The 13,280-nt window shown below is 37.2% G+C and overlaps 1 protein-coding gene and 1 pseudogene across 1 annotated transcript; one reads left to right on the top strand and one right to left on the bottom strand.

The window, feature by feature from the left end:
* Positions 1–875: 875 nt before the first annotated feature.
* LOC136061484 (thylakoid lumenal protein TL20.3, chloroplastic-like) lies at positions 876–3,093 on the bottom strand. Its single transcript, XM_065771627.1, has 3 exons — positions 3,085–3,093; positions 2,740–2,868; positions 876–1,471 (listed from the first exon to the last, which is right to left on the bottom strand). The coding sequence occupies exons 1-3, from the start codon at positions 3,091–3,093 to the stop codon at positions 1,280–1,282; spliced, it is 330 nt and encodes a 109-aa protein (XP_065627699.1). The 3' UTR covers positions 876–1,279.
* A 2,239-nt stretch (positions 3,094–5,332) lies between these two features.
* On the top strand, positions 5,333–12,173 carry LOC111990867 (amine oxidase [copper-containing] zeta, peroxisomal-like; annotated as a pseudogene).
* The last annotated feature ends 1,107 nt before the right edge of the window (positions 12,174–13,280 follow it).

The raw sequence follows: 13,280 nt of genomic DNA, 5'->3' as shown, positions 1-13,280 counted from the left end.
ATTCAAATCTAAACTAATTACAGAAAACTCGAGGCTTGAGCCTTTATATCTCTATCTAACAAAGTTGAAGTAGTATAATATTTATCACAAAAAGAAAAGTGGTATAATATAATCCATTCACTCTTCTGAAGCAGGGGATGTGATGATGAGACTTGAGAGTTGCTATTTGTGGTGCGTGAAAGCAGAAAATAGACGCTAAGAAAATAGGTTGGTGCCTAAAGGAGAAAGCCCTTTTCTGATAAATTATAGGAAGTCCAATGAATCATACAAGTTTCAGGAGTTTGGAGACTTGCTTTTATTTCATTATAGCCATTTATCCTTGTATAAAGCTTAAGCAAATCACTTTTTATAAGATATGGATCCTTCCGGAAGTACTATTTATGAAGTTTATTCCCTCCATGCACAATACAAATTTCTTTTTGGCTGATATGCAAAATAGTAATTTAAGACTATTTATTTGCAACATATATCACAGAACATCACTGCTAATTACTTCAAAATTCCCACATTTTCTACATCAACTTGAAAGCCTCTAGTAATATTCTCTATCAATCTACATACTCACATCGTCTAGGTGTCATTCTCTAATAGCCGAACACCTTGATATTAAACGTCCATCTACTTGTTCCTATCTCAGAATCCAAATGTGCCATCTAAATAGAAGGTAAGATCTTCAAGTAGTTATATTACTAACCTATTAGCATGCATGTAGGGAGCATTAGATAGGGATTTCTTAGTTTCAACATAGTATAACTACCAACATCAAAGTCTATCCAAAACATAGTATTTTTGAAAGTTTAATTTACTGGTTCTATGACCAGCCCTGATATATGTTAATCACCAAGACCAAAGTCTATCAAAAACTACAGTTTAAATATGAAAATTTGGCAATATGATTAGATTAGCTAGACAACCTACAACATAGTGTGATCAAGACTGTACATGTTCAGCCAGAAGGAACTAATCAAGAAATGTTTACACCCTATCAACAATGTGAACTTGCACTTTGTTTTCCATCGTTTCTCACTTTACAGAACAAAGATGGCATTAGCACATACAAACTATGGCAATTATGGAGCAATTAGACAAAACTGTTTTAAACATAATTTTTCAAAAATTCATACAAATGACTTCACCCTCTTGTTCCATATGTTTTACAAAGTTATGGAATTAAGAAGTTTCATTCTGTACTGATTATTCTTAATTTTTTTTTAGTATCCCACATGGATCTATGTTCAGCAAAATGAAGGTCATTCCCTTTAACGACTGAATCTTGACATTATTTTGCATCACAAAGACCAGTGGCTTCATCACAAAAACCATCTTTATTGAGCAACTTCTCTGGTGGAGCACTTAATAGAGGAGAAGATGGGGTACCGTAAGCATTGCGTCGACTGTTCCCACAACCTAAGCTTACTCTGGTGCTAACCCCCGTAACAGGATTTGTGCCACTTGCATACTTGCAAAGAGCCTACATAAACAAACCCAAAGATTAATAACATGTTGACTGAAGAGAGTAATCATTGCATATATGAAATACTCAAGTATATGACAAAAGATCATCTGTTACATAATCACTTAACCATTATTTTCTAACAAAAACAAACATTTTCTCTCACTTCTGGTCTTAAAAAAAAAAAAAAAAAAAAAAAACAGAGGATTATGATAAACTTCAAAAAAAAAGTAATCCAAAGCAATCATATAACAAGATAAAGTTTGTCTAAATAATAGTTAGATTCATCCAACAACAAAATGGGAAGAGATATAGCAATCCAAAAATATTTGCTTCAATTTGTTTTCCAAGTACAAGTATACTACAACTACTCTCTTGAAAACATGAGAGTGAGCTCTTTCATCAACCCATATAGTGTGTTTGACATTTCATCAAATACTTGGAGTGCTAAACTTTATACTGCATATGCCTACCGAGCACTGAGCATAATAAAACTTTAAGCCTTACCTAGCAGAGGAAGGCAAAACCTCCTAGCTCGAGAAAAGTTTGAATATTTATGCTGGAAGATGAATGTCTATCCAAAAAACTTAAAATGCTAAGGATCAGCAAATATAGCATTTTTTACCCAGCTGGCTGCCAAAGAAGCTACAAATCACTGTCACGGAGTCATTTGAGCTATTCTTCTTGATACTAGCTAGTCAATGACACTGACAGAATCCTTATGTAACTTTTCAAGACTAAAGACAGCTAATGCTTAATATCAAATATGCTTACCTGAACAATTAGCATGCTTAATGTTCAGGTAGGACATGCCTCAATGGTTTTGCAAGTAGATGATAAAGTACCATCTAGTGTGTGATGTGCCTCCCAATTTTGCAAAGCACATAATGGAAGTTTGGACCTCAAAGAGACAATAGGTTTTGATGGATACTCATGAAGAACTAACTTAAAAAGAATGGCGTATTGGAACTATATATATATATAGTTGTTAGAGAAATTATGGCCAAGAGGCATAAGCTTATTGTATGTAGGCTCATTACTTGTTAAAGCAAAGAAAGTAATCGTAATTTTACTTATATAGTGCAACTACTAACATCCTAAAGTTCGTCAACTAATCTCAACAAAAAAAGGATATTCTCTTTTTGAAATTATTTAATTTATCTATTCATGTCACGTCATTTAAAATTTTAAAATCCAAAAAAAAATCTTGTTCCAAACTAAATAACAATTCTAACAATAATGATACAAATAGAAACAAAATTAAGCCTATTGTAAACAATATATACCTGCTTTTGTGGAAGGTCCAAAACAGCATCACTAAAATCAGCACCTTCAATGAGGGCACCCCCAAGGTCACTGCGGGTCAGAACCGTTCTAGCCAGCACGGCATTTGTCAGATTAGCTTCATTTAACACCTATATAGTAGTATAAAAATTCAAAGACTACATTTATAATTCCTCACAATTTTTTAATCAATCAGAAAATAACAAACCCCCCCCCCCCCCCCCGCCCCATATCCTATTATCACTTCGTGGTATTAGGGTCGAGGACTTTCAACTTAGCATTCGGTGGAGTCATCGGATGAAACGACTGTTATGCCTTGGGAAGATAAAACCTCACACCATAATTACGTTAGACATGACAGTTTTCATCCTTCACACGTGTGGAATTATTTTGCATATTCAACGACCTTGATTAATTGATGCTTCGATTACTGAGGCATGCATGCGCTGAGATAGCAGTACGTGTTGTTCAATTGCTTTTCAGTTGCATTAAATGAATTCTCCCTTTCTATATACTGCCATTGCCTCTCTCACAGTTTTCTTTACATCTTTTCAAATTCATAACTCCCTTTACTCTTCTTTCCCAATCCTTTAGAACTCTCTTGTGTCTATCCTTCTTACTAAGAAGTTACTCTGTGTCATTTTCAATCTTCTATAGTTTTCTTAGTAGACAAATATGGGTTTCTCTCATCTTTTAAAATCAAATGCTAATGTAGAGCTATTTAGAACCAAGTTCAATATCCCTTGTGATGTGAACATATCATATTGTCACGAGGGTGATATAGAGGGTCAAATGCTCCCTCGTGTTGTCTTTTTTCCTTTGATGTCTATCTTAGAGGGCGGGGTTAGCTTTCCTGTAGATCCCTTCTTACTTAGGACTTTAGGTTTTTATGGGCTCTGCCCGACCAGTGTCTGCTTAACTTTTACCAGGTAGTGAGTTGTGTCGAGTGCCTAAACCGACTTTACAACCTCAATTTAACCCACCATGACATTAACTTCCTTTACGCCATTCGGGGGAGTCTAAAACACGGTTACTACCTCCAAACCCAAAACACCATGGTTAGGTTGATTTCATGCCTCCCCAATTCTAACATGAACTCTGCGTGGGGGTTTGTTAGGGTGAGTGGGAACTGACTCAATGAAAAGCTTACTTGCCCAACTTCTCCCCAGCAAATAGGTCGGTATTTTAGTCAATTTTTCACTCTTTACTAAAATAATATTTTTTTTATTTTATATAATTACTAAATTAATTATGATGTCATCACGATTCAATATTGTCAAAAACCTTGAATCTCTCTCTTGCCTAATTCTTTGAGCGGTCTGGGATTCAAAACCACGATCTCATGACACCCATATGACCCTCTCCAGGGTCTTGATATTCCCCAATTTCAGGTTAATGGCAGTCAAAATTTGGGGGAAAGAAATTGAAAAGAATATACTTGTGATGCGATAAAAGAGAAAGTCTAATTCGAAGCCTAGGCTAAATTTCTTAAGTTAAACTCGTAATAACCTTCAACATAATCCTTTTGGCTGACCTTTGTATCAACTTTGTGGTGTCTTCAACTTCAAATAATGAAATAATTATACATGCTATGTCCTTGCGGTAACATGTAGTCTATAACTAATTTATAGTGTGAGTCAAGCTCGAGTTGCTTAAATTGCTTTCTTTCATAATTTTAAGTATTCTTTTCATCAAAAACAATAAAATATAAAACACCCGAAAAGAACCTACTTGATTCTATTTTTCAACCTTTTTCTCATAAACAAAATAGGAAAATAAATTAATAAATGTCAATACAATTAAATTCCAACTAAGCATCAAACACAAGACTAAAATTAATTCTTTTGAAAATATTACTACTGTTTTTTTTAATCTCTTTAAGTATTTTTCCTGTGCATCTCACAAGTTAGCGATTAGTTTTATTAACTGTAAAAACTAAACATTTGTTCTTTTTTGCTTTGTTAATCACTCTTGTGTTAGTACATTTTAAATTAAATATGTTGAAACTCAAAAAAACTGAAGAAGAATAAAGAGATGAGTTAGAATAAAATTTGTTAAAGAAAGATTTATTTGTATGGAAGTTAGATTAAATAAATTAAGAGAAGTTTTCTAAATTAATAAATAACATGTAGGTTACGTGAAGGGTTGGAAGACTATATATATGGCTATGCTATGGACTAATTTCATATCAAGAGTGAATGAAGAAAGTAGTTAAAAGCAAAGTGTATTGTGTGAGAGAGTGAATTCAAAATTATTCCTAAATAGTTGAGAGATTTTGGGCTAAAGAAAGGTGTTCTTCCAGTGGAGTTTTGGACTTGAACACTTTGTGTAGAAGCTGTTCTAGCCATACAATATTTGTTGGGCTGTTGTATTCTGAGGGAGACAAGTCAGAGAAGGTCTGCATCGGTTACAAAGATTAGCCAACCAAGGGCTTGAATCTCCTTAAAGAGAGCGAGTGCCGCGTTTCAGTCCAAATAGTGTTGTGTTCATCTCTTCAAATTAATAATAATATTCAACTTATTATTCAGTTTCTCTTTGTGATGTTTCCATTGTTATTGTGTTTGCACTAACAACTTGTTTGTTACATTTGGTTCTGCAGCGATCCCACTAATGCCGAGGAATCAAGCAAGCCACCCTTTGGATCCTTTATCTGCCACTGAGATCTCTGTCGCAATTGCAACCGTCAGGGCAGCTGGTGCCACACCTGAGGTTGCTTATCACACTATGATTTGATATTTACTTAGGAAGATGTGTTTGTTATGTATATTAATGCATTTGATTTTGCTTTTGAAGTGGTGAACTAATCAATATTCCCGTTTCAGGTTAGAGATAGCATGCGCTTCATAGAAGCAGTTCTGGATGAACCGAGCAAACATGTTGTTGCTTTGGCAGATGCGTATTTCTTTCCCCCTTTTCAACCATCTTTAGTTCTGAAAACCAGAGGCGGACCCAGAATCCCTACCAAGCTCCCTCCTAGGCGAGCCAGACTTATTGTCTACAACAAAAAGTCAAATGAGACGAGTGTATGGATTGTCGAGTTATCAGAAGTACATGCTGTAACCCGTGGTGGACACCATAGGGGAAAAGTAATTTCATCACATGTTATTCCAGATGTTCAGCCTTCAATGGTATGCTTATCTCTAATTACATTTTATCTTGTACCATATACTTGCAGGTTTTGGTGCCATATAGGCTAAAAATAATAACATAAGATTAGAGTTTGAAATATTGGATAACTAACAATCCACTGAACTTTCTGTCACTGAGGAACATGCAGAATGAAAGGAAAAGCATTACAATTGTTGCCACCTTCTCTTTTCCCGCTTTTTTTTTCTTTCTTTGGTCAATATCTAATATGTAGAAGAGCTCTGTTGCTACTTGCTAGTATTCAACACAAATGCTAAATATTAGATCAAAATTATCTTGCTCATATATAATTGATCATATAGCATGCGATTGTTACTTTCTGTTTTGTACTGTTAGCATCATGGATGCGTACAAAGGTACTGAGTATTAAATTACTTATGTATTATGGTTGAATTCGGCTATTATGTGTGCTAAAAACCTTATAAATCAGGATGCTATGGAATATGCTGAATGATGATGCCGAAAATCTCACCAGTGAGTTGCACGATGCTTGTACGCTTGAAACAACACCTGCACAACAAAAAGGAGATGACCTTACAGAGAGCACCGGTGTGGTGCCGGCCAAATAGCCTCCGAAGGTCAAGTTAGAACTTCTTTCAACTCTAGAGTGCTAGAGAGGGGTTAATTGTGCGTACCTCGGTTTATGAGGGTATTGGGGTTTTTATAGTGGTAGAGGGTGGACCTCTCTTTCTTGGAGTAGAAGTCTTTTCCTTATAGGAATCCTCATAAGCGTGGATTGCGGGATCCTTTCCTTATAGGACTCTGATACGGGGCGTGGAACACAAGCAACTTCCCATGCATGGTGGCTAAGTCTTAGCTTCAACAGAGCCGTCGGCCTCGAAACCGTCAGCCTTCTTTCTCCCCTTCAGTCAAGTTGGCGTCACCTTCTTGCTATACGAATAACCAAGGAGCTTTGAATAACCGTCGGTTAGAACCGGAGCCTTCAGTCCCGGATTATCTTGGTCCCGTCAGCATAACTCCGTCTGTCACCCGTAATTGGCCCATCAGTCGAAGCTCGCATTGACGGGTTAAGCCCATGACACATGCTATGATTATTATTCCATATCAGTTGCCCCCTACTCCATGTCTCCGTCAGCTATATTTGACGGGTCATGGAGTTTGCATTCGTCACTTCCTGCCACTTTGATCAAGAGAGGAATTATTACTGCTGACACTTTTAGTATTAAATGCTAGGACAGGTGGCGTGCTTGGATTGGCTCCGTGTCTGAACGCGGGCGTCGCTTCGTCTTCTGTGCGTTTAACTTATATATATATGTGGCCCACCTCCTCCCATTTTCACTATTTCATTCACTTGATTCCTGGAGAGCACATCCGTCGCCCACATTCCGTCAGCTCTACCAACGTTCCTGCCGTTGCTTTTTCAACCGTCACTCTAGAACTTGTAAGTTTCCCTTTCTCGCATGCTTTCAATTTCTTTTTTTCTTAAAGTGAGGCCGTCATCCTAGGTGCTTAGTTTACACCCGTCACTTGTAGGTAGATGTCGAGTGACGCGTCGAGTGATCAGTCGTCGGTCCGCGAAGGAGCGGGCTACGACGAGGTGTTTGGTTCAGGCTCAAGTAGTGAGTCTGAGAGTTCCTCCTGGTCGTCAGAGAGGGAGACGTCAGCCCATGTTGCCGTCGAAGAAATAGAGGGTCAGGGAAACGGCGGCCAGGAGGAGGAAATAGGCGAGGGGAATGAAATTGAATTAGGAGGGGGGAACAGTGACGGATATGATTATTATTCCATATCACTGAATGTGAAGCTGTTGTGAAAGACTTCCCTCCATTTAAGGAGGCAATGAAGAGGAGGGGTATTGAAGACATGGATCTTGTGATGGTCGATCCTTGGTAGTCCAAATTCTGAACCCAGTGGTTTCTGCTGATGTTCTATATAGATAAGTAACTAATTTGTGGCATGCTCTGTTGTTAACCTTGCCTTTACATATACCGATGCAGGGGTGTTGGTTATCACAGTGAAGCTGAGGCTCCTAAATGAAGACTTACTAGACCACTTATATTCTGTAGAACTGAGAGTGACTGCCCAATGGAAAATGGATATGCACGCCCAGTTGAGGGCATCCATGTACTTGTTGATATGCAAAATATGGTAGTAATTGAGTTTGAAGACCGTAAACTTGCGCTCGTACCCCCAGCTGTTCCATTGAGATATTACACTCCTGGTGAAACCAGCTAGAAAGCACGGACGCGGCTGGGAGGGTGCCGCACCCGAGTCCGCCGAGTCCGACGCGGCCTGACGCGAGACGCGGCGACTCGCGGTGGTCTGAGTTTTTTTTTTTTTTTCTCGGATTTGAGCCAACGAGGCTCGATTCGCGCCGACGAGGCTCGATTCAGCCAGAATCGGTCAATATCGGCCGTATCGGATCGTATCGGCCGGCGACCGATACAGCCGATACGGCCGAAATATGCCGGAAACGGCCGAAACAGGCCGATATCAGCCTTGAAACTCGCCGGAAAAGCCAAAATTCTGACCTCAGAGGCATTGTAATGTGTTTCTTGTCTTCTTCTTTCTTTGTTTTGTGAATCAAGGCATAACAATATGTTTTTTATGAATATTTTAATAGGAAAAATATATAGAAAATATAAATAAAAATATTTTTAATAATTTTTTAATCGCCGAGTCTCGCCGCACCCGCACCCTACTTTTTCAAAAATTGCCGAGTCCCGCACCCGCACCCGCACCCGAGTCCCGAAACGCACCCGTGCTTCATAGGAAACCAGAGGTGGTGTTGATCGAAGTGATGTAAAACCTTTACAAATTGTCCAGCATGAAGGTCTGAGCTTCCGTGTTAATGGCTACTTTGTAGAATGGCAGAAGGTAGATTTTGTTTTTTCAGTTTGGGTTATTAATTTATATCAAAGTTCAGAAACTTATGCAGAACATTCTTCTAATTTTGTTGTGGTTGGCAGTGGAATGTCCGCATTGGTTTCACCCCTAGAGAGGGTTTGGTTATATATTCTATTGCATATGTTGATGGTAGTCGAGGTTGAAGACCTGTTGCCCACAGGTTGAGTTTCGTTTAGATGGTTGTGCCTTATGGAGATCCAAATGATCCCCATTACAGAAAAAATGCCTTTAATGCAGGAGAAGACGGCCCTGGAAAAAAATGCACACTCACTTAAGAAGGTTTAGAATTGTTATTCATTATATTTGATTTTTGATTACTTGCTATACCATGGAATTTAATTTGTGTGAAACAAAACTCTACCACTCACAGGGGTGTGATTGTCTGGGATATATCAAATACTTTGATGCCCACTTTACAAATTTTACTGGAGGTGTTGAAACAATTGAAAGTTGTGTCTGTTTGCACGAAGAGGATCATGGAATATTATGGAAGCATCAAGACTGGAGAACAGGCTTAGCTGAAGTTCGAAGGTCTAGACGACTATCTGTGTCTTTTATATGTGCCGTGGCTAATTATGAATATGGATTTTACTGGCACTTTTATCAGGCAAGTTGAAGACCATTTTGTTTGCATGTAACAGTATGCATTCATTTCTATAACTGTTAATTTGCTGGCCTGGAAAATGTTTTAGATAATAAAATTATATAGGCTCCCATCATATTTATGGTAGGATTCTACATATCATTAAACGCATTCCGCCTTTACTTTTCTCGGGCCAGTGAAAAATGCTAGAAATACAAACTATTTTATAAAAAAATTTACAAATTGCTGATATGATGAGTGATTATTAGTAATAACTAATAAGAGATTGACGACATGAACATTTTATAAAAATACTATGAAATAGTTTGTAACTATAGTATTATTCCAGGGCAATTTCAAGGTTTTCATATATTAAAAACTATGTTGCATAGACACAGACACGGATGCAGGTATGATATGGGTATGGGTACAGGGTATGATATTTTTTGAAAAATTAGGGTATGTCTGGAGTACGACCAAAGATGGACAAAAAATATAGCATTGTGTACTTTAAGAAGTCATCCTTTGTAATAATGATGGAGTCTTGGCCCTTGAATTTGAAAAAAGAGTTGGTCAGATAAGGACAAATGAGATAAAAAATAAAAATAAAAAGAATAATTTATGAATTATTAACTATTTTTAGAAAATAATTTATTAACATTAATGTTGTTGTAGCAGGGTATGTTTGTTTGGTTTATTTTTTGGACTAAATTTTGAAACTATAGAGCTATATAATATGGAAATAATGAAACTTTTATTTGAATGGTTGATGATGGGAAAATTATCTATAATATTTTATTTTTTTAAAGAGAAAAAATTACAAATAATTTGAAGCTGATAATGCAACATTGCCTCTAGTGTTGATGTCCCAATTCATGAAAATTTTCAAACAAAATTCCAAAAAATTACCACCAATTAAATCAGTATCAATCCAAATTGTGAAAATATGAGATTATAATGTTAATAAATAGGATGGAATTCGACAAAGATTGAGTAGATGTTAGTTTTGATTTTCATAAACATTTTTGTGTTTATACTTTGCCCCCCCCCCCCCCCCTCCACTTTGAATACTGGTTCCGTCCCTAAGTACGACTATTAATTAAAATTTATTTTTAAGGTTATTTTAAATATTTTTGGACAGAATTTATTTTAATTTTAAGATTTAAAATTAGTAAAACCTATCAATCAATTTTCAGTACTTATTTTGTCTACAATGTATTAATATAATAAATAAATAAATAATTATATTGCAGCAATAGTACCTAACCAAATAAATTATTTTACCTAAAGATATTTCAACTTAATAAATACTAAATAGACAAATTACTCATTGCTAGCAAGTCAAAACAAATAATATAGGCCAAATTATATCTTACCCACCTGTGGTTTGCCTGAAATTGAACTTACCAACTTGTGATTTGATTTTTGACACTTTACCAACATATGGTCCTTTCCGTTAGTGCTTCGTAACCAACCTCCCCACTTGTCGTTAGACTAACATCTTATATGCCAAAATTAGAACACAAAACAAATCAAATATCCTCTCTCCTCAAAAACATTCTCACACATTTTCACCCACTCAAAACCAAGGAAGAAGGAGACCATTGAAGAAGGCAAGCTCAAAACCACTCAATTTTGTGGCTCTAAAGGGATCATCTGGGTATTTCATAGGAGGATTTGTCCGTTGTAGGTTTGGTTGAACACATCTCTTAGCGCAAAGATTTGGGTTATGATCATCTTTTTATAGATTTGAAAAAAAAAAAAAAAAATTAAGCATTGGCTGTAGGGACGAAGCCAAAACTTAGAGTTGGGGTGGGGGGGGGGGGTGGCTTGTTGTTGGTTGTGTGCAATGACTTCGGCCTCCGACTTTGCTGCTGCTTAGCTACTTGTTGTTTAAAATTTTTTAGAAGGTCAAATTGTTTTTGTTATTGGACTAATTTTTTTGGGCTTGTATATTTTGTTTTAGATTTAGTCTTTAAAATGAGGAAAATGCTAGAGTTACAAACTTTTTTACAAATTACTAATGTGATGAGTGGTTATTGGTAAGTAAAAAAATAATGTAAGTGATGGGCTCACATGCGAACCAATAAGAATTTGCTACCTTAACAGTTTGTAAAAAATTTGTGACATTAACAATACTCTTTAAAGAATTAATGATATTGTTAAAGAGGCAAAAGTGAAATTTTATAAAACAAAATTATTAAAATTAGTATGCATATATATATATATATATATAGAGCCATCTGTGTGCGGAAATGTAAAAGGGACAGGTTACAAATGTAAGCTGTGTTACAAAATGGAAAAGCCATCTGATTACAAGACTAAGGGTTGTAATGAGAGGGGGAATATTTGAGATGTTTTGCTGGAGATGAGCTCTGAGCTTTTTAGACCTGCTTCAGACTGGAGAGGAGGCTGCCTTATATAGAGGAAGGGAGCATTGGATACTGCTGAAGACTCTTGGAAATCCGGAAGGTGAATTGCTTTAACTCGGGTGAAAAATCATTTCAACCGAAAGTGAACAGTAAAATCGTGAATTTCTGTCGGGGTACTGTAGAGTGAACAGTAATGGTCACTGTACATGAATAGTGCTTTGTCCCCTTGCTTTTCAGAATCACTGTTCAATTTTTACTGTTTGGTGAATAGTGGCTTGTCCGGGTACTGTAGCTGTGCAAAATCTTGCATAGTAACCGGGTCTGGGAACTGTTCCAAATAGTGACTGGTGCTATTTGGAGAATCTATTCAGAACTAGGGAATCCAATAATGAAGCTGCAGAAACTGCGAAAGAGGTAGGAGAAGTCTGTTCTACTGTCTTTTATCTTTTCTGCAGGAATTGCTGGATAGGTGCTAGTTCGTATCATAATACTCCGAAGGAGGACTATGATTATAGTCGTGTTCATGGAAAGTAGCGAACTGGCTACAGACGCCACACCAATTCAGGGCCTCATAATCTGGTGGTTTAGCAATGAAACGTCGTGGATCATTATTGTAATTAATCCATTGGAGGTTTATGGCTGCTTCAGAATATGGTTTGGTGGTGAAGACAGAAATTCTTCCTGTGCTACCAACAAAATGGTAATTTGCCCACAAGTATTGGGCAACAGTGAGAATCTCATTGGTGAAATAGTTACGCCAATAGTCTATAAGGTTATGAGGTTCTTGGAAAGATAAATAAGAATCTCCTTCAAACCAGGGACCTTGGTAGGTGTAACCATTGATGAGAACAAGGTGTCTGGAGGGAATGACAGTCATCCAGTTGTTACCATCCCATTGTGGGAGAGTGCTCCAGCATCTAATGGAGACAAATGGACTTCTGACTTTTCTGACAACCTGCTGTATAATCTGTGGGAACTGAATAATTTGATCATGGCGTGTTAGCTTGATTAGCCTAACAAACCCATATTCAAACATTCTGGAAAGCCAGCTTGAGTTCATGACTTCTTCTTCTGTGCCATCATCTGCGCCGTCTTCATAATTGATTATGAGACCAAGGAAAGGATGGCGTTTCTCATAAGCTCTGTGGCTGCTACCAAAATATTGTTCCCATAGAGACTGAGCAAGAGCACGATCAACTTTTACGTCAACATCCCTATTTTCTCCAAGGACTAGGAAATGGGTGGTGACCAAAACTTTGAAGTGTTCGCACCATTGATCATAGGATTCGAACATGGCCTTGCAACCAAAAATATTAGTTTGTATTTCTGGGGGCAAGTTGGCAATAGCACTTCTTAGGATAGTTTGAGCCTTAAGGCTAAACTTTGCATAGTCGGTGCCCATAATAGTTGTTTTCTCCATTGAATGGATATCCTCTTTGCCAAAGAGTTGACTAGTGATAGCATCATTCCGGGCCTCAAGGTTGACGAGGTATATTTCCAGGGCTTTGAGGGTTCTTTGGAAAAGGCTATTTTTATCTAGGGTCCAGGCTGCTTGGAAGTTATCAAGAATAAATTT

The sequence above is a fragment of the Quercus suber genome, unplaced genomic scaffold (genome assembly GCF_002906115.3).
Source record: "Quercus suber isolate HL8 unplaced genomic scaffold, Cork oak 2.0 scaffold_46, whole genome shotgun sequence".
Lineage (NCBI taxonomy): Eukaryota > Viridiplantae > Streptophyta > Magnoliopsida > Fagales > Fagaceae > Quercus > Quercus suber.
The sequence above is the reverse complement of the archived record's forward strand: the minus strand, read 5'-3'. Positions and strand labels throughout refer to the sequence as shown.

Bases quoted from the DNA above. Each gene is read 5' to 3' on its own strand.
- LOC136061484 (XM_065771627.1), bottom strand. The intron at 1,472-2,739 runs GTATATATTGTT...TTGTTTATGTAG, and splicing joins TGGACCTTCCACAAAAGCAG to GCTCTTTGCAAGTATGCAAG.